The sequence below is a fragment of the Myotis daubentonii genome, chromosome 2 (genome assembly GCF_963259705.1).
Source record: "Myotis daubentonii chromosome 2, mMyoDau2.1, whole genome shotgun sequence".
NCBI lineage: Eukaryota > Metazoa > Chordata > Mammalia > Chiroptera > Vespertilionidae > Myotis > Myotis daubentonii.
This window is the reverse complement of record NC_081841.1, coordinates 206020672-206042843: the sequence shown is the minus strand read 5'-3', so window position 1 is coordinate 206042843 and position 22172 is coordinate 206020672. Positions and strand designations below refer to the sequence as shown.

Below are 22172 nucleotides of genomic sequence, written 5' to 3'. Positions count from 1 at the left end.
GCCTGCATATTGTACAGAACCATCTGTAAATTAGGCACAAATGTTCTCTTCCTCAGTTTAGTGATTTAAGGGAACTACCAATGAGGCCACAAATGTGGGCTGGGAGAGAATAATGTAGTAGTAATGGGAGCCATGTGCACTTGGCTCCTCATGTAAGGCTGTTTCTCATGTAATTTACTTGTGCTTTCAAGGCCTGCTCATCTCATATACACTATTTCCATTTGATCATGGAGTGTGTTGTGCATACCCAACTTTACGGCTTTGTGGGTCAGACAACACCCAGTTCATGATGGGCAGCTCACATCACATGGTAACTTGGTGAGCCCATGTGTAAACATTCAGTCTCTACCAAGACCCAATAGCATGTTAAGTTTCTAAACAAGAGAGTAATTATCCACAAAGGATGACAATACTTTGCTCCAAAAATCGTGTCTGTTCTGTGATTCATATATAGGGGCCTGCCAAGGCTCCAAGGCACATCCCTATCTGCCATGAACTTCAAGCACCATTGCATCTGCTGGATCATATGCCCAGGTGGCAGAGCAGTTTGCATAGCACCCTGGATTTGATGCAGAACCTTCTCTTCTTCCGGACCCAATTCAAATTCAGCAACTTTTTGGATCACTCAGTAAATAGGCCAGAGTCACATACTCTGAGGATATGTCTCCTCCAAAATCCATAGAAATCCATTAGGCATTGTGTCTCTTTTCTAATTGTAGAAGGGGCTAGATGCAACAACTTATCCTTCACTTTAGAAGGGACATCACATGCCCCAAAACACTGGACCAGTAGAAATTTCACTGAGGTGGTAGGCCCCTGGATTTTTGTCAGATGTATTTCCTACCTTCTGACAGGCAAATGTCTTACTAATAAGTCTATAGTAGTTCTTAATTCTTGCACACAAGATCCAATGAGCACACTGTCATCAATGTGATGGGCCAGTGTGATGTCTTATGAAAGAAAAAGGCAATCAGAATCTATGTGAACTAAATTATCACACGAGGGTAGGAAGCTGATATATCGCTGAGGTAGGATGTACGTTAACCCTATTACAGTTCTCGTGCTGAATATGTCTCCGAGGTAACTCTTTAGCATCCCATAACAGCAGCCTTCCCCAGTTCTTAATAATAACAGCTGACATTGGCATAGCATTTGTCCTGTGTCAGAAACTGTTCTAAGCACTTGGCATATATTCATTCATTTATGTCTCATAATGACGCTTCATATCCCTGCCTTGCATATGAGTTTACAGAGAGGTTACGAGTTCTCCTGGATTACTTAATGTTTAATTCTGAGCGACAACATCAAAACAAAGACAAGATATGAAGGAGTGGGCAATACCAAGAGAAATTGCACACAAACATCACGGAACTCAAATGGCTTCCATTCATTTCCTTCAACAAGCCAAACAACTGCAAGCAAGCAAGAAGAGACAGTGGGTGGAAGGCACGCACCACGTGTTAGGCATTGACTAGTGTCTCTCACTGTTTTGCTGCCACTTATTCCCAGCCAGTCGATCTGGTGGTCTCTGTTCACAGAGGTCTTTGCTCCAATCTTCACAGGGGTAAGTGTTTCCCCATGGTCAGTATTTGGTGCTCCACAACCTGCAGGCATTAAGTGTGTCATGGCTTGGCGGGCTTAATAAATCCGAGCTTCTACCAGAGAACTTGGATTTGGGAAAGATTAGTGAGAAGTATATGGATGAAATAATAATATCAAATCTAGTGAAATATGAAGACTGTGCAAGTTTATGACTGAAACTGACAAAGTGTGTTCATACCATCCCCTTGGGGAAAAGCAAACATATTGACGCAGTCCAGAAGGAGAGGGCCCTTTGAGTTGGTGGCTCTTTTGCATCAACAATATGGCTATGTGCTCACACTTTTAAACCACTTGGACATGATTTTTCTGAAAACAGTTTTCAAAATGATCAGATACTACACAATAATGATCCTCAACAATTATTCTTGGAGATATTAATGACTGTATAAAATCTTAAATTTTCAGATGAGGAAACAAACCTGATTTTTCATTTCTTAAAATTCCTGTTACGTGTAAAATGGTGGGTATTTATTCCCAGTCACTATCTTTTTCATAAAGGAAGTTGTGAGGAGATGGCTATTAATAGTGGCTATGAGTTCCTATTGAAACTATGCCACATAAGAGAATGAAACTAACAGCCAAGGAGTACTTATAAAATACCTAGGTCTTTTAATCCTCATGCTATGCTACAATGAAGTCAGAAGTTTGGAATGACAGAGCTGAAGTATATCTGCCAAGATTAGCCAACTAGTAATCTTCAGAGATGTGATTCTAGCCCAGGTTTGTTTGACACCATACTTTGTTTTTTTTTCACTAGGTTATTGTGCACTCTTCATGGAATTGCATTTAGCTATAAAATATTAAGTAATGATATCTGCCCTTTTGTGTTTAGAACTCAACATTAGGCCATAAAAACCTAAACCATATAAATACTTAATGTTAAGTACATTTACTACTTTCTACTGGAGGGGAAAAAAGCAATTTCCAATTGATTGAATGCATTTTCAGACAGTTTACCAGTAGTTTTAGGCAATGCAGCCTTTTTATCTCTATGCAGCAGAAATCTTCTTATTTATTTTACACTGATAAACAGACATGAGAGATGCATTTTAAATTAAGGCGAGCATTACTACTTCTCGTGATCTATGAATAATTGGCCAACAGGGGATCAAGATGAGATACTCCTTATTTCTCCCCAGGTGAGTTAAAAACATCTGAGGTATTATGTTGATTCACCACTGCTCTTTAAAGCTACCTGTGCTGTGCACTAATTTAAGATCCAAAACAAGGAGAATGTGTGTTGTGGACAGACTTTAGTTGCGCTGATGGAGTTTTCCTATCCAGCCACACATTTGTCAATTTATGAACAATGACACACATTTATGAAAGATGAATAATGTTATAGTGATAATCTGTAAAGCCATATTAGATGACAATAAATGCTCCTGACCTTGTATTTAGATGGTAGTTCTAAATAAACTTACCTATTTATAAGGTAGGAATATAAACATCACATTTATTATATTAACTAGAGGCCTGGTGCACGAAAATTCATGCACTCGGGGGTGGGGGGTGGGGTCCCTCAGCCGGGCCTGTGCACTCTCACAGTCTGGGACCCCTTGGGGGGTGTCCACCTGCTAGCTTAGGCCCGCTGCCTGGGGGATTGGGCCTAAGTGTAAGTTGGACATTCTTAGCGCTACTGAGGAGGCGGCTTGTGGCTGAGCAGAGCTCCCCCTGTGGGAGCACACTGACCACCAGGGGGCAGCGCCTGCATTGAGCATCTGCCCCCTGGTAGTGAGTGCACATCATAGCGACGGGTCCTTCCCAGTTGTCCTGCTGTTAGGGTCAATTTGCATATTATCCTTTTATTATATACTAGAGGCCCGGTGTACAAAAATTTGTGCACTCGGGGGGAAGGGGGGCTCCTCAGCCCAGCCTGTGCCCTCACGTAGTCTGGGACCCCTCGGGAGATAACGACCTGCTGGCTTAGGCCTGCTCCCGGGTGGCAGAGGGCAGGCCCAATCCCTAGGTGCAGCCCCTTGTCAGGCTCAGAACAGGGCCGATTAGGGAGTTGGGGTGCCGCCCCCTGTCATACACAGAGCAGGGCGATCGGGAGGTTGTGATTCCACCCTCAGTCATGCTCAGGGTAGGGCCGATTGGGGGGTTGGGGCACCATCCCCTGTCACACTCAAGGCAGGGTCGATGGGGAGGTTGCGGCGCCATCCCGTCATGCACAGAGCAGGGCCAATCAGGGGGTTGGGGCATTTCCCCCTGTAACTCACAGAGCAGGGCCCATCAGGGGGGTTGGGGCTCTGTACCCTGTCACGCACAGAGCAGGGCCCATCAGGGGGTTGGGCGCCGCCCTCTATCACCCATAGAGCAGGGCCGATCAGGGGGTTGGGGCACCGCCACTCTCACACTCAGGGCAGGGCCGATGAGGAGGTTATGGCTCTACCCTGTCACACACAGAGCAGGGCCCGTGGGTGGGGGGGGGGGGGCGTTGGGGCGCCGTACCCTGTCACACACAGAGCCACAGGGAGATCAGGGGGTTTGGGCGCTGCCCCCTGTCACGCTGATCCCGGTGCCGGGAGGTATATTACCCTTTTACTATATAGGGTAGAGGCCTGGTGCATGGGTGGGTGCCGGCTGGTTTGCCCTGAAGGGTGTCCTGGATCAGGGTGGGGGTCCCCACTGGGGTGCCTGGCCAGCCTGGGTGAGGGGATGATGGCTGTTTGTAGCTGGTCACACACCCTTCAGGGTGGGGGTCCCCACTGGGGTGCCTCGCCAGTCTGGGTGAGGGGATGATGGCTGTTTGTAGCTGGTCACACACCCTTCAGGGTGGGGGTCCCCACTGGGGTGCCTCGCCAGTCTGGGTGAGGAGCTGAGGGCTGTTTTCAGGCTGGGGGGTGACTGAAGCTCCCAACCGCTCCTTTTTTTTTTTATTATTGTGGGCCAGCTTTAGCTTTGAGGCTTGGCTCCAGCTCTTAGGCCTCCGCTGCTGAAAGTAGGTTTCTGGCCTTTGCTTACAATGTTGTGATCCTGCTGGCTGAAGCTGGGCAGGTTTCTGGGGTTTTGTTTAGCTTCTAAGTTTGTTACATAGTTGCTTGCAGCTCAGAGGCCTGCAGCGGCAGGTGGGGAACGTTGGAGTCCTCCGTCACTGAAGCAAAGCAAGCCTCATGTTAGTTTCAAGCTGCCTGGCTGCCGGCCACCATCTTGGCTGACAGTTAATTTGCATATTGCCCTGATTAGCCAATGGGAAGGGTAGCGGTCGTATGCCAATTACCATGTTTCTCTTTTATTATATAGGATTATATTAATAACATGTGACACAATTTATCACCCATTTCAATATTCTTCAATGCTAAATTTCTGCTTGACCCATGTAAACCTTGCTTTTCCTTAACACACAGAAATCTCCATCTGTGTCTGTTCTATTGGAATAATGCTGTTGTAAACTCCCACAATGCCTAGTTTACTATTGAACAGGGGGCTGGAAATGGAGATCTCACTAAGATTATTCCATGCATCCTGCCTCTTTTGATGGCAGACAAAAATAGTAGGCATAGACAGAAGAGAAAAAGTAGTTGCTGAAAATGACATTTGAAGAAGAGTGATGGATAGCAGTGAGGTTTTTATCTTAGTTTGGGACAGGGAGGAGAGGTGAAAGGAGAGGACGGATTTAGTTAAAAAGAATTAAAAAGAAAGGAACATATCCACAATTATTTGAGTCGAGCTTAAGGTGAGAAATAAAAGTACAGAGATAACAGAAAAAAATCATAACTTTAATAGTTAACATCTCTTCAACTACGAATTTGATTTTGCAGAGAGGAACGGTAGACACCACATAGTTCAATAGCTTGCCTAGTTTACACAGCTAGTAAATGAGAGCTTGAATTCCAGTCATGGAAATCAGAATCACTACTTTAAAAGGGAGTATTAAGAAAGTACACAGCCTGGCCAGTGTAACTCAGTGGTTGAGCATCCACCTATGAACTAGAAGATCAGGGTTGGGCCCTGGTCAAGGCACATGCCCGGGTTGTGGCCTCAATCCCCAGTTGGAGGGATGCAGGGGGCATGTAGGAGGCTGCCAATCAACGATTCTCTCTCATCATTGATATTTCTATCCCTCTCTTTCTTTCTCCCTTCCTCACTCTGAAATCAATAAAAAGATATATATAAAAAAAGTACTTCCCGGCAAGTGTGGCTCAGCGGTTGAACGTAAACACAGGGTCCAACAGATCACGGGTTCAATTCCCGTCAAGGCACATACCCTGGGTTGCAGGCTCCATCCCCAGTAGGGGTGTGTGCAGAAGGCAGCCAAAGGATGATGATGGATGATGTTTCTCTCTCATCGGTTTCTGCCTCTCTATCCCTTTTCTGTCCTCTCTCTCCAAAATTCAATAAAAACATATATAATTTTAAAAAGTACAGAGTGAGAAAACTTACAGAGAAGGGATATCGAGATCAAGGGGATAACTGGGGAAGGGTAGGTAGAGAAGACTGAATTACCAATGGACTGATTATAGTCATGCTTTATTAACGGACACAACGCTTTGTGTATATGTTAGCTCATTGAACCCCGCTAACAATTCCGTGAGGTAGCTGGTATTCCATTTTTCAAAGGAGGCCCCTTGCTAGATGAAAAACGACACATTTTCTTCTTGCACTGAGTTATACCTGAAGAGCAGGCTCTGGGCAAGATAAGGAAAACTAAAGGAGACTGGACCAGAGAACGGAGCAGGGCAGTGTGTAAGCCAGATGAAAGCGAGAAATGCAGGAAAGTTCCCATTTAGGTAGACACTGCTTGCAGCTTTCAAATCTCCCCGCCGGCCCGCCCAGGCGTCACAAAGCCCGCCTCCCAGCCACCAGGCCACGCCCCCTTCCGCGACCGTCATCCGAGCTCCCAATACTTCCCTACTTCTCCTTGACTCCGCCCACCCAGCCAAGCATCATTTCCTGTGCGCTGGATGCTGATTGGTCCGGAAGTCGGAAGTGAGGGCGGGCTGTGGGGCCGTTGCCGCAGTGACAGTGCTGGGGGAGTCCGAAGATGGCGGCGTCGCGTCGCTCTCAGCATCATCACCACCATCATCAACAGCAGCTCCAGCCCGCCCCGGGGGCTTCGGCGCCGCCGCCACCTCCTCCCCCACCACTCAGCCCGGGCCTGGCCCCGGGGACCACCCCAGCCTCTCCCACGGCGGGCGGCCTGGCCCCCTTCGCCTCCCCGCGGCACGGCCTAGCGCTGCCAGAGGGGGATGGCAGTCGGGATCCGCCCGACAGGCCCCGATCCCCGGACCCGGTGGACAGTACCAGCTGTTGCAGTACCACCAGCACAATCTGTACCGTCGCCACCGCTCCCGTGGTACCGGGGGTTTCCGCTTCATCTGCCGTCGGGGTTCCTCCCAACCCGGCCGGCGGTGGCAGCAATAATTCACCGTCGTCCTCTTCTTCCCCAACTTCTTCCTCCTCTTCCTCTCCGTCGTCCCCGGGATCGAGCTTGGCGGACAGCCCCGAGGCGGCGGGAGTTAGCCCCGCAGCCGCACTGGGGCCGGGGTCCGCGGGGCCGGGTCCCGGGGTCCCGGCCGTGAGCGGGGCCCTCCGGGAGCTGCTGGAGGCCTGCCGCAATGGGGACGTGTCCCGGGTGAAGCGGCTGGTGGACGCGGCCAACGTGAACGCCAAGGACATGGCCGGCCGGAAATCGTCTCCCCTGCACTTCGCCGCAGGTCAGAAACTTTTCAGTATTGCTTTGTAAGGGTTTTGAAGTTAGGAGCCCGGTAGGGAAAGAAAAAGAAGTTACTGTGATGGAACAAGATGGGGGCGTGGTTATGGCTCTTGAACCCCTCGCGGAGGGACTAGGCACGGAGGTTCCTTTCCTTAGCGCCTGGGTGACGGGGGCGTGGTGGGGGGACGTGGGAATCCATTCTTTTTAGTGACATTTGTACTCATTCCCGAACCCCCTTCCTGGTAGTCCCTGGATATGGGTATACGTAAACTTTTTTTCGGTTCTGTCTGTGTAGGAACAGAGTCAGATTTGGGCAGCCTTAGAGTAGTTTTGTCGTTTGTTTGCTGGTTTATTTCGTTTTTACAAGGGTATGTCTGTCCCTTGAGGAGAGCGTGGAACAAAAGAAGTTGAGTGCGACCCCACAAGTGTTCAAGGATCTGCCCTAGTCTTGGTAAACCAGTGGGAGACAAAAGTAGTAAAGTTTGTGAAACTTTCCCCCTTTCTCAAGTGCACAGTCTAATTGGTAGATCACAGTATCTCTCTATGAAACAACTGGAGAAGAATATTTGGATGCATTATGTGATAATAGAAGAAATAATAGGATTTGCAGTCCTGGCCACTGCTATTTGTTACTTGTCTAACAGAGACAGCTTAGCTCATCTCAGCTGCCTCCGTTTTCTCATGGGCAAAAATTATATACTAAGATGGTGTGAGTATTTAGTGAGAAGCACTCGGCACATAAGTTCTCAAGAAAAAGTTATAATTCCAAAACCTTGGAATTAGGTTTTTAATTTTAAAAACATCTAGTATATTTTAATAAACGGAAGAAATATAAAACAAAAGCAAAGGACATATTCTCACAGCCTAACTACTATTAATGTATTTAAAAATAAAGGTTATAATGTTATCTACATCAGAAACATGACATTAGAAATATACCTGTTAAATTATTCATTATACAATTTATATAAGACAGAAATATACAAAATTAAAAAGCACCACACACACAGACATCAGAGGTAACAAGCCAAAGATACCTGTTAAGTTTTTTGCTGTTTCTAATATATGTCATGCCTTCAATTTGCTCTATTAATGGAAAAAGATTTAAGAACTTACGACATATATTATTATTGTTACCAAAACTTGCAAGATATTTTTATCCCCATTTTACAGATGACAAAAGTGAAGCACATACCGTTTAAATAAGTCCAAAATTCACACAGGAAGTAGTGGAACCTGGGTTTGAACTCAAAGCAGTTTGATTTTAGACTAGCTTGTGACATCAAGTTTCAACTATTATAACCTATAACGATATCACTTTTAATTTTTGTGAGTAATTGTGATGGAGAATTTCTACTTTCTCAGTTTTGGGGAAAGGAACTAATTGGGGGTACATATTTCTAGAGTAGATTCACACAATTTTTATTGCAACCAATAATTAAAAACATATTTCACATTGTCACACACCCAAACTGAATCAAAAGTTTCAGGAAACAATACTTTCCCTTACTACACGTGTTGTACTCTGATATTTTATATCCGATTACATTTCATTATTTACAAATGCTGTTTGTGACTCATTAATGGGCCAGATCAACAATATGAGAAACATAGGAAATCATTATTAGATTACTGGATCCATTCTTGGCAAGTAGACATTACTATTGGGAATGTAGTGAGTTGAATCATAAACAGGCTTTCATCTAACTAGATATTTGCTTCAGGATACTGCTTATTTTAGATGAATTAACATTTCTTTTTCTTTAGGCCAAATGAAAGTCCTATGCCTGGTGTTATAAATTAACCAAAGTTGGGGGTTTTTTTTGCATACTTTATTCCAAATTTTACTATTTTAATATTGTTTCACAAATCTTGTCACTTCTCAGCTTATTGCATTGTAAGTAATCACAGATGATATTTACATTTTTTATTTGTGTAATAATGAACTTGTTTAGGATTAGCCACACATGAAGTAGAGCATATCTCCCAAATTACTTCTGTTTGTCTTAACAGTTACTTTGTATTTTGTTTTAGTCCTGTAATTATGTTGTAGTTATTGAACTGGCTGTTACCAGAAAAAAAAAAAATGTTTAGTTCATTTGTGGAAAACAAGACAAAACAAAAACAGTAAAACTCTCCATGGTATAAAAACAAACCACCCTATAGTCAGTTTACCATACTTTATGTTTCTATGTTTAGATTAAAGCTTTGTTAAATCTAGTCTTCTTCATCATGTATAGTCTGAGTAGTTAAAAGTAATTCTCAGTTGACGATTAGTTGATTGGAATGCTATTCATTGAATTGTCTGAATAGCTGTTTTAAAGATAGGAAATAGGTACAATCTCTTGGATGGATGGAAAAGTTTAAAACTTGTAGTTCATTTTTCACAAATATTTTATTATCATAGAACAGGTGTTAAATACGGATACAATTTTGAAATGGCAAATAAGTAGTCCTTACCCTTATGGAGCTTACAGTCTGGTAGGGACAGCTAGACAAGAACAATAATAACAAAAACCCCCAAAGTATGTAGCCTAAAGTGATAGAAAAAGTACATTATTATACTATCTGTTGGGGCAGATAATAGGGACTTTTGTCTTTCCAGATAGAGATTTTTAAGCAGGGATTTAAAAGATGAGTCCAACTAGCTAGCCAAGTAAAGATTGGAAGGATGTTAATTAATGTCTTTATTTCCATTTTAAAATGAGTTTACAGTTCTATAGAATGAAATGAATCAATTTTTAAAGATCTCAGAAATCATATGAAATCATATTTAAACCTTATGACATTTAAAAAATATTACCACGAGTAACCAAAATTCTTTCCAAGCAGCACAATTAAGAATCCTTTCTATCCTATCTTGGACTGTGATAATTATTTGTTTAAAATATGGCTTAGAGACAATCGAATCACCCTATCCACAATTAGAAACATAATCTTCAGTTTTCATTTTTGATACAGTTTTCAAAACACTATTTCTAATGACTTCTTAGGATGGCTATATCAAAATGACCCAGTCCTATATTGTTGACTAGAGTTTATGTAAGACTTTCTCTTCTACAGGTAAGATCCTTGACTCCCAGTTTTCTATTGTTCAAAGGATAGTAGTCAAAACTTTATAAATCATATAAATTTAGAGTGATGATATCTTCTTATTTCAGTGCCTCGTAGTGACATAATTTTGTTAAAGGGTCAATATATTCTGATGAGGTCTCCTTTTTAAAGAAAAATTCAGGTGAGGTCTTTAAAAAAAGGCTTTTAAAAAACATTGAATTCTGAGATTTCATAGTTTTTTATTTTTTAAATTAAATCTTTATTGTTGAAAGTATTACATAAATCTCCCTTTTCCCCCTATTGACCACATTAAGGTGGCCCCTACTCCCTTGCCCCAGGCCTTCACTACCCTATTGTCTGTGTCCATGGGTTATGCATATATGCATTCAAGTTTTATTAAATTACAGTTTTTAGTATTTTCTTGGTTTTATGTATATTGGAACTTTGCCTGTCTTCCAAATTTGCCACTTCCTCTTTTTTTTTTTTTTGATAAAATATATATAACATAAAATTTACCATTTTTAAGTGTACACTCCAATGGCATTAACATTCAGAGTGTTGTAAGACCATCACCACTGTCCATTTCTAAAATATTTTATCCTAAATAGAAACCCTGCCCGTTTAAATAATAACTGGCTGTAGTTACCTCCCCAGAGCCACTGATAACTGTCACTTACTCTTGTATCCTTTAAAAAATATATATATAGTATATCTTCATTTATTTTTGCTTTTCAAAATATTTCTTCTTTTACCTTCCATTTCTCTTATTGTAGGAGTTGGGAAACACTGTGTAAATGGCCAGACAATAAGTATTTCAGGCTTTGTGCCCTATATGGTCTCTGTTTCAAATACTCAGCTGTGATTTTGCACCATGAAGGTATCCATTGGTTGTGTTTCAATAAAACTTTATTTGTAAAAACAGGTGATGGCCAGATTTGGTGCATGGGTCATAGTTTGCTAATCCCCATTATAATGCATTACCTGTGGGGTTTTTTCACTTTTGTTTTCCTTTTTTAGTCTTTATTTCTGAAATGATTTTTCTTAATTTTGAATTATTGTCTGAGTTCTGCCATCTTATTTCTAGTTCAGGTATATGCCAACTTGTATCATTTTTCATATTGTCTTTTATCTAGTGTTGAAATAGTAAATCATAATTTTGTCTATGATGTGAGCATTTTCTTACGGTATATATTATCTATAGAGGCCCAATTTGGCTCAAATTCTTTTTAGAAGAATTTTGCATGGTATTTGACCTCGATATTTTTCCGTTGCTCATTTTTATAGGAATTAATTGCTAAATAATTGCAAGGACAAAAATAGAGGTCTGAGATGTTGAGGGTAACTCCGTTTGTCCTCTCTTCTGATGGTGGACATAGGTGTCTCTGACCTAGACTAGATGAAGGCTCTCAGTTGTTTGCAGGATCATCTCTTACAGTAGTAGCATTTAAATTATGAAGTGTCACCATTTTATATCTCAGTTTAAATAGCCCATGTGTCACTTTGTAGGGCACCTTAATCAGAGACGTTCTGCTAAGGACATTTTATAGGTGAAATGATTTCTTCACAGTCTTTTTACATAGAAGGTTGTTTGACAACTTTAGTCTGGTCACCTGCCTTTTTTTCTCTCCTCTGGGCATTTCCTTCCTTTCAGACTTGAGGTGATTCTTTGGCAGTTAAAAGGCCAAAGAAGTACATCTGGTTGATAGAAGATATACAGGGTGAAATTGTGAGCATAAATATATTGAAAAATGGAATCTTCAGTTTAGAGCCGAGGTTACATATGTACACATATATGTATGTGTATAACTAGGAATGTAACTAATATGAAGAAAATGTATTTCATTGTAGTGTTAGGTTTTGGAAAGGCGTAAATATCTTTGTGAGGAAATGCTGATGTAAACACTAGAGTGGCTTATTTTTAAATATATATTATAGCTTGCTTTTGCTTCATGGACAAATAAATCTTTTCTGTAGTTGATTATAAAATATACAGTAAACACAGTTGAAGAGACAAGTGTCTTTTAAATTTTTATTTTTCCTCTATGTCAGGGTCCTTGAAATTACTTTGGCCTATGTCTATTCTTCTGACGGAATCTCTCAGGAAGGTAGGATATAGCCCTGATTGGAGGGACCAATTTTTTATAATAGGAATTGAGTAGGGTGGGTTTTGGGGATTTCTACTAAAGTGTAGGTGCTCAGGGCTAACTTTGAGGATCATTTTCTAAAAATCATTTGATTTTGAGTAATTGATGCAAGTTAAGTATTTTGTTTTTGGGTGCCTACTGAGTTTTCCTTTTAAGGCTTCATGAGCTCTCCAGTATTGCTTTTCCTAACTGTGTGTTGCTGGGTTCTTGGTCAAGTGGAAACTTGTTTTGCCTGTTTGCTCAGGTATCTGTGTGTAGAATCAGCAATGTGAATTTGAACTTTTTTTTTTGAGGCTGTTTTCTCAAAAAACTGTTTTCTGTGTCAGCTACCTATTCAATTTAGACTAGTGATTTTTTTTTAAATTTTAGCAAAGGAAAAAATTAAATAATGTAAAGTTTCCTCTCCCTCTTGCTTTTTTGGTGTAACACAAACTGAACTAATGGTCAGTGGCAACTGTTTGTTGGTTTCTTTGGTATTAGCAGATAATTTTTATTAACTACAAACTGAAAAAACATGGTTTTGAATTTACTGATCTACCACATATCCTTAAAGTTGAAGTCCCCTGTATCATCAGGTATAGTTTAAAAATCGCCTAAACCTCCTGATGTCCAGCTAATGCCCAGTTATCATGCTTTTGAAAACCTAGGATATGTATGTGTATAACTAGACACTGAAAAGATGCCTTCATTTTGATATGTTCACCAGCCATGAAAAACATTTTGACATTCTCATCCATCTCGTTAATAAAATATGCAGTTCTCCATTTCCAAAAGCTTAGCTTTTTCTCATGTTGGTTCTGGAAATTTGTCTTATTTTTTTTTTTTTTTTAAGAAAGAAATGATATGGGGTTATAGTTAATGAGCACATTTACTCTTTTGTTCTAATGTCTCGAGAAGAGATGCCAACTTACACTTTCCGTCATTGCAAGAAAATATCCTTGACAAGTTTAGAAGTAGGAAGTTCAAGAGTTGGTTAGTAGCCCTAACTGTTTGGCTCAGTGGATAGAGCGTCGGCCTGCGGACTGAAGGGTCCCGGGTTCGATTCCGGTCAAGGGCATGTGCCTTGGTTGTGGGCACATCCCAGTAGGGAGTGTGCAGGAGGCAGCTGGTCGGTTTTTCTCTCTCATCGATGTTTCTAACTCTCTATCCCTCTCCCTTCCTCTCTGTAAAAAATCAATAAAATATATTTTTTAAAAAAAGAAGTAACAATAATAAACTTTGTGTGTCAACCGATGGTTCTTGGTGACAATTTAACACCAACAGGAATTCCCAGTTTGAGATGGAGTGGAGAAAGGAAGCTTTATTAAGTGCAGATAGTTCAATTGTGATAAGCACAACTCTGAGAACAGCTCAGTAGTGTTACAGTTCAATTAAGAGGTAGCACTGGCTATGGAACAGCATGGCTACAAGGTGGTCTTCCAGGTGAGGCTCCTCCCTGGTTGGACAGTTTTGCTCTGCTTTGGTCTGCTTTGCTCTGGCCTGTGCCAGTCTGTTCCACTTTGGTCCAGCAAGGCATCTTCAGTGTTTCTGTTTCAACCTTTGATATTTACCTCCAGCCTTTGATGGAAAGGGAAAGTGTGTTCTCTGAGCCAGAAGGGAGCTGATATAGGCAGAAGTCCCCACCCCCCCAGTTCCTGATTGGTCCATCCTCATGCAAATGAGAATTCCAAATCCTTGCAGTATGATTGGCCCAAAAGGCACTGTCCTGATTGGTCAGAATGGAGCCACCCTGATTGTTAAGTAAATATGCTGATGGAGATAGCTGTGCAGCTCTAATTGGATGGGGGGAAAGCCTCAGTCCTATTGGTTGAAATACAATTCCAGGAACTCCTTTATAAAGGCTTGCTCAGTGGGTAGACACACAGTGCAGACAGGTAGGTAGTTCATTGCGGGAGGCAGCAGGTCATTGCAGCTTTCTCCTTGAAGTGTGGCATGTGTGGGAGTCCCCTGTTTAGAACTGGCTGCTAGACTGTTTTTTGTTTGTTTTTTAATTTGAGCCCAGTTAGCTACTAGGAGCCCTTCTTGGTATGTATCTTCTTTCTCAAGGTCCACTTGTAAATCACACTTTTAATGAACAATTACTAGTTTCTAAAATAAAGGTTAGTTGAGAAGAAGCATTATTTTACCTTTGTACGTCACTTTAATGTCTGACTTAATAGAAGAAGACAGGCAAATTTTCATTGCTTCTTCATGCCATTTGTTGCACTTTATTATTTGAAGTATATGAAAACAATTCAGCTTTAAATCCTGGATAACTATATAGTTGAAAAGGGAAGGAATCTTTTAATAGCATTTTCAGATAACCTTAGATTTTTTTTCTTTGATACTACACCCAAAGTTGATAACTAGCAGTTTCCTAAAGGTTAGTTGCAGTATGGGATTTTAAGCCATATTAATAAGTTTTTCATACTCTGTTATGCTAAAATTCATTAGCCTATCTTGCACAAAAGGATCTTATACCAATTCATGTTTGGTAATTTGAAAAATATGAGTTCACTGAGCTCTGTATCTTCCAAATGTTGACACATTTCACTTTATATAATAAACACATTTGTTAATATCATCATCAACCTTATCGTAAAAGTATTTAAGTATTGAGAAACTGTTAAGCTCATGGTGGCAGATGCCAGTTTTATAAAATTCTCATTTTTATTTGAAAGCTCAAATTTTATCATTGGGAACAAATACTATCTACTGTTTTCCTTGGAGGGACAGGCTCCCTTTGTTCATTCTCAAGAAATTTTCTGCCAAATACACAGATGAAACTGAACTCAAACAAGTGCATATGTTTTGTTCCTCAAGACAGTCATATTTGGTGTGTAGCAGAAGTGCTTAGTGTGTATTTCTCATTTTTGTCACAAGAATATTAAAGAGATATGTACACAAGAGTTGGAATTTAGTAACAATAATATTCACATTTTCGTGAAGGATATTCTTAAGTGAAACTGAGGGCTTCTTAAAAAATTTTATTTTAACTTTGAGGGCCTGGTGGTGCAGAATACAATGGCTAATACCATAGTTTGGTGCCACTTGTCTTGATTCATGCCAAGGTGTCAGCAGCTTTATTACCATTGCTTTTGTATCATCAAGAACACTATGTGTACACTTTCCAAATGACCAACACATGATATAAAATCAAGCACTGTCCTGATGGTGAAAAAGGTAAATTCATATTAGTATTACTTTTAAGTAGTTTTGAACTCTTAGATCCTCAGATAGGGTCTCAGGGACTACCAGAGGTCCACAGACCACACTTTGAAAGCTGCTGAGCTAAACAAGTGGTTCTTAATTTTATTAACACTCTTTTGAGAATCTATTAAAGATATAGACATTTTTCCCAGAAAGATATACTTAAGTACCAAATTTTATATGTAATTTTCAGAGGATTACAAACTTTCAGAAGCACTGGAACTATGGTTCTCAAACTTTGCATCAGTCACCCGATGGCTTGTTAAAATAGCTTGCTAGGCCACATTCCCCAAATTTCTCATTCAGCTGGCCTGGAGTAGAGTCTGAGAATCCGCATTTTTAACAAGTCCCATCAGCATGCCAATGCTGATAATGACTTTCAGAGCAATGATTCTCAACCCTAGACCAGTTAAATCAAATTGCAGGAGTAGGGGTAGGGCTTTTTATTTTTTTAAAACTCCTCTGGTGATTTTAAAATGCAGACAGGGTTGAGAATCATTGCTTTAGGACACATGGAACCCAGGTTAAGATTCTCAAGTCTAGTGAGATTAAGAACATCTAATATTTGCGCAACCTTTTATGATTTAGAAAGTATTTGTACAGTTATTACTTACTACTTATAAGCTTATAAGGTAGTTATTATCTCAGGGGAAAAACTGCCTTGGTATTAATCAAGTTTTAGAGTTATAGGAACTCTGGGCCTTGAGTCTGTGAAATGAACTCAAATTGCTGAAAGTTTTTAAGACAGTGCTATGCGTACATATATTCCTAAATGGGCATTGGCATTAGGGGTGGTGAAGCCTGTTTTCTTAGATTTTGGTCCTCCAGGTGTGAGGCACATAGGGACCTGTCTCAGGACAGAGAGGCTCTGGCTGGTGAGTTTTGCTCAGTGCACTCCGGTTGCTCAGGGTTTCTCTGACCCTTTTCTAAGTTCTGTCACCTTCCTGTGAATGCCCAATTGGGAGTCTACCTGTATTTTGCTTCCCACCTCAGGCAACTTTTATCTGCCTTGGTGTTAACCCTCCTCTCTTTTTTTTTTGGCTAGAGCTCCACTGGAGATACTGCTTTCATATTCCACATATAGCATAGGGGACAATTGGACAATGTTAGGGAGTCAGAAGGACACAATTCGAACACTTTCCTCTGGCCTGGCCTGTCTAGAATACGTGATCTTCAGCTCTTAAGTTGATGTTTCTTCTTTCAGTGGCACTCAGCCTTTTTTCCTTCTTCCCCAAGGAGGAATGATTTCTTTCATTGTTGATTTGTTTGTTTGTTTTTAATCCTCACCTGAGGAATGAGGATTTTCCCCCCATTAATTTTCAGAGAGAGCGGAAGGGAGAGGGGAGGGGTAGACATCGAGGGAGAGAGACACATTGATTGGTTGCCTCCCGCTTGTGTCCCAACCAGGACCGGGATTGAACCTGCAACCCAGGTACGTGCCCTTGACCGGGAATCGAACCCGTGTCCCTTCGGTCCTGGGGCCGATATTCTAACCACTGAGAAATCTGGCCAGGACTGTTCATTTTGTTTTTGTTTTTTTTTGTTTTGGGCTGGAATCTGGGATTCCTTTCTTATCCTTTTTTGCTTCTGGTGATTTCTCCTTGGGTTTGGGAAGGCACACATTCTTGACTACACTTGCTATTTAAATAATTTTCTTTAAGTATAAACGGTTTCCTTTTTAAATCAGGTCTGTAAAATGGAAAAATTAATCTGTCCAAGTCTGCCTTTGACAAATGAAAAACATGCAGCTTCATTGACTTTATAGAAGTCATTTTGTAGTTTGTTTTCTAAACTGTTATTTTAGAAACAACAGGGAGTGACTCCTGATCTAATGAAGTATAAAATAGTTCTTTATTTAAAGGCTAATATAGTTAGAATTGAAATCAGAAGAGGAACCAGTAATGACTGAATATTAAATAGAAAATGTATTTTTCTTTGTCTTGGAACATTTATTATAAATTAAGCAGGAATCTTTTACTGGGTGTCTATGGTTCTAAGTATGTTGGACTGCACAGATTTAACCCAGTATATGGAAAACCCCTTTTAAAGAATATATCACAAAATTTTCTTCAATCCCCAGATTAGAGAAACTGTGGCATGTAATTTTCTCCTTAAAATGCAATAAAACTGAAAATGTTGGGAGACCTTAGAAGGTATACCTGTACAAGAAAGTTAATAGAATTAGAATATCATGTTGAGATGGGTCTGCTCTGCTAGGTACCCCTCTCTAATTTTGAGGCTGCCTCGGGCACAGCAGCCAAGATAAAAGTATGATTAAGATTTTTAATTCAGTAAAATTATAAGTTACTGTGTTTAATGAATGTTTGGAGATGTTCACAGCTATCTGGAATCACCAGTGTTGTCTTGGTGAATGATGAGTCTGTTAGCCAGGAAAGAAAATTACTTTAAAAATTTTATAGCTTTTCCGTAAGTGTATCATAGCTCAATTTTATTTTATTGAAAGTAATTTTGTCATTGTTAAGAGATTTTTTTTATTTAAGTGGATTGAATTGATAATGCTTAAGAAAGTAAGTAGGTCATTTTAATATTTTAGATTCTAGTTTTTCCTAATGTTTTTAGAGAGAATAGTGAACGAGTCACTTCTATCACCAAGTACATTTTTTGTCTTTCCCAACTTACCTTCTGTGATTTCCTTTGTCTGGAAAATAGATACAATATGTATAAGACTTCATGAGTTATTTTGGTTTGTTAAAAAAAGATCTGTATATTATCAGTAAGTTAGATGTCATTTAAAAATTAAGAAAATTGATTATTACTCCTCCCCCCCCCCCCTTCCCTCTGAGATTCTGCACACACAGACAGTAGGATGCTGAAGGCAGGCCTGGGGTTGGGGTGGGCCTGGAGGAGTCAAAGAGGGGGGCCCATATGTAATGCCTGTAACAATAAACAATTATAAGAAAGAAAAAAAAAGACAATGAGTTGTTTTCCCAGACAATCCCAAACTTATTTTACGGTCACTTTGAGTATCTTTTGTGTATAATCTTCTTATACTTAAGGGGAAAAATTAAAAATAAATAGATATGAGATAATACACATTTTCTCATTGGGTGTATAAGTATAGATCAATGATTTAGTAATTCAAATGAAGTACAGTGGTTGTGGCTTTCCTGGCAGTACAATTAGAGTGAAAAATGTCTTTAAGCTGTGACTTTGTTACCATAAACAAAAACATCACTTTAAAATACTGCAAACACTTTCAATTTTTTTCTTTTATTAAATTTTAGAAGTCATAGTTGTTTGTTACAAATTTAATAGCGGACAAAGTTGTTCCTTTGAAGCTTTAATTTTAGGCAGTAAAATGCTGAACATAAGTGAAACAATTTTCTGTCCCTAAATTCCGGGTGAATAGATACAGTGACCTTCCTTTTGACATTGAAATGTTTTGAATGGCCCTAATTGAAACTCTGTCTATACTAATAAAAGAGTAATATGCTAATTAGACTGGGAGACCTTCTGGACCTCCTTCTGGACAAAGCTGGGGGCTTGGCCGGCCTGCAAACCTCCCCCAGCCCCTCGCCCAGCCCAGCAACGCCCCCGAGCGGAGACCTCCACCCTGATTGGGGGTGTGGCAGCCTGCCAACAGCCCTCAGCCCCTCACCCAGGCTAGCCATGCCCCGCAGTGGGGCTGTGGCCAGCCTGCAAACGGCTCTCAGTCCCTTGTCCAGGCTGGTCACGCCTCCCAGCAGGGACCCCTACTCCGATGGGAATGTGGCCAGCCTGTAAACAGCCATCAGCCCCTTGCCCAGGAAGGCTACACCATCCCGTGGGGACCTTCACCCCAATGGGGGCGTGGCCAGCCCGCAAACTGCCCCAGGCCCCTCACCCAGGCTGGCCCTACCCCCCAAGGGGACCCCCACCCTGATCCGGGACCCCCTTCAGGGCAGACCAGCTGGCTCCCACCTGTGCACTAGGCCTCTATCTATACTAGTAAAAAGGTAATATGCTAATTAGACCAGATGTCCTTCTGGACAAAGCCGTGGTGGTGGGGCCAAGGCAGAGACAGTTAGGGGTGATCAGGCTGGCAGGGGAGAGCAGTTAGGGGGATCAGGCCAGCAGGTAGGTGAGCAGTTAGGAGCCAGCGGTCCCGGATTGCGAGAGGGATCCCGGATTAGAGAGGGTGCAGGCCAGGCTGAGGGACACCCCCCTCCCATGCATGAATTTCATGCACCGGGCCTCTAGTAACATTATAATAAAGAAAATTATTGAGTATATTGAGGTTAGATTATGTGTTAAAAATTTAGGTTTTTCTCACAGTGCCAGCAACAATGCTTTTAAAAAAATTTCTTTGAATATGTGAAATAATGTAATTCTGGAATAGCATATTTTAAAAATATCTTGAATATGTGAAATGTAATTTCTGAAGTTAAAAAAGGTTTGTGGTACTTAGTTTAGTAGTTGGAGAAGAACAGTTCATCAGGTGAACTTTTTATTGCTCCTTGCTTGCCTTGACCCTCCCCAGAGGGCATCTCCAGGAACTGGGTTGCTTAAGCCAGAAACTTGGGGGTCAGTCCTTTTGGCTTTAAAGCCAATCCCAGTTTTCTCTTTTTTGAACCATCTACACTGCCACTATCCTATTCTAAGCCACCGTCAATTTTTACCTAGACTATGGCAAAATTTTTCTTAACCTGTCTCTCTGATTTTGCTCTTGACCTTCTCCAATTTATCTTTTATAAAGTGACTGATAATCCTTTTAAGACTTGGATAGAATCAAGTAATTTGTGTTATAAATGACTTCCTGAGTACTTATAATAAAGTCAGAACTTGTTACTCATGATTTACAAAGTTGTGGTAGATATGGTTGGTTATCCACCCAATTTATTTTCTCTCTTTGCTGGGGTCCAACCCCAGCAGGTCCAGGGGTTCCCATAGGTGAGGACAGAGTCGGCGAAGAGGGAATGACACAGAGGCAGCGTTCAGGTGATCATCATAGCCAGGTTCCCTAGCCAGGATCTATCCAGGTTCTCTAGCCAGGATCTCTAGCCAAGTTCTGGTTAGGATCTCCAGCCAAGTTCTGTCTAGGTTCTCCAACCAGGTTCGGTCGCCAGGTTCTCTCTCTAGGTTCTTCTCCAGGTTCTGTGTCCTGTTGTCTTGTTACATCTATATTTATACCAGTTGATTCCAATCCTATCAATCTCTATTCCAAAGATTAGGGCGTTTCTTATCTCCATTCCAGGGAGTAAAGATTATGTAGTTTAAGCGTGATTGTTCATAGTTAATTAAAGTGATTAACTACCCACCTGGCACTTAGTTAAGGCGTTTTATTCCCTCCCTAACTTCAGGGGAAAATCCCTACCTGGGGAAACATCCTTTCTCGGAGAGGTAACCTTGGTTAAAACATATAGCGCCAAGAAGGTGAGCAGACATATTAAGGACAGTATGCCATATACGCCAGGTCCCTTGAAACATATGCTGTGCAGATGTTTCTTCCCTGCAGCGACTGTGTCAAGCAGCAAGGATGGACTGGCTCCCAGCATCTCTTAATCTTTACTAAGAGATTATAGATTTTGTTTAGCAGCAGTGCACCCAGCTATAAAAGTCTTGATTTTTCATACATTTTGGGTAACTAACTGGATAGATGAGACACTTCCAGCTAATGAGATATAGATGAAAGTATCTGGAGAGGCTTCCTTAATAATAAAAAGCTAAGAGAAGAAAGCCCTTTCTCCCTTTGCCCTCTCTCCCTTTTTGTATGGGAACCTGGATGCAGTCAGGCTTAGAAGAGGTGTAGCATTCTTTTGTAAACAGGAGGAAGTGACAAGCTAGTAGAAGAAAACTTACACATGCTAAGGATGCCAAAGTGGAGTTTTAAAGAGCTCTCAATACCATTGTTAAACTGTGCCAGCTTGAATGCTTTGACAAGTTGTGAGAGACACGTGAATCTCTACATTTTCTTTAAGCCTCTACTATTTTCTGTTATTTGCAGCCAAATATGTTCCTAACTGATATAAAGGGCCTATATGACCTAGCCCTTGCCCATTTTTCTGACCCTATCACTGTACTCCAGCCATATCAGCTAGCAGACAAACCCCTGCTCAAATCCAAACTCCTTACTTAGGACTCAGAGGCTCCGTTTGATCTGGTTTTACTGACCTCCCTAATGCACTACTGCCCTCTCCAACCCCAAAGCAACAAAACATTAAAATATCCAATAATACTTGATAAATACGTGCAAGATGTTAATGAAGGTAAACACAAAATAGAAGAACTTAACAGACCAGAATTGAAGGAGAGGTGTATCATATACATAGATTAGAAGACTCAGTATTGTAAATTTGTCAACTTTCTAGGATTAATTCGAAGCAGTGAGTTTTTAAAAATAATTTCTAACATTTTCTTCATGGAACTTGAATATCAAAGAGCAATAATAGTCAAGGTAATTTTTTAAAAAAATATATTTTATTGATTTTTTACAGAGAGGAAGGGAGAGGGATAGAGAGGTAGAAACATCAATAAGAGAGAAACATCAATCAGCTGCCTCCGGCACACTCCCTACTGGGGATGTG

At 41.0% G+C, this 22172-nt stretch overlaps 1 protein-coding gene across 1 annotated transcript in view; it reads left to right on the top strand.

Annotated features, from left to right (window-relative positions):
- Positions 1 to 6540: 6540 nt before the first annotated feature.
- TNKS (tankyrase) overlaps positions 6541 to 22172 on the top strand; it is a 150221-nt gene continuing 134589 nt past the window's right edge. Inside the window, exon 1 of the mRNA XM_059685511.1 lies at positions 6541 to 7262. Within this exon, the coding sequence (XP_059541494.1) occupies positions 6590 to 7262 (673 nt within the window). The 5' untranslated portion in view covers positions 6541 to 6589. The remainder of the gene's footprint in view (positions 7263 to 22172) is intronic.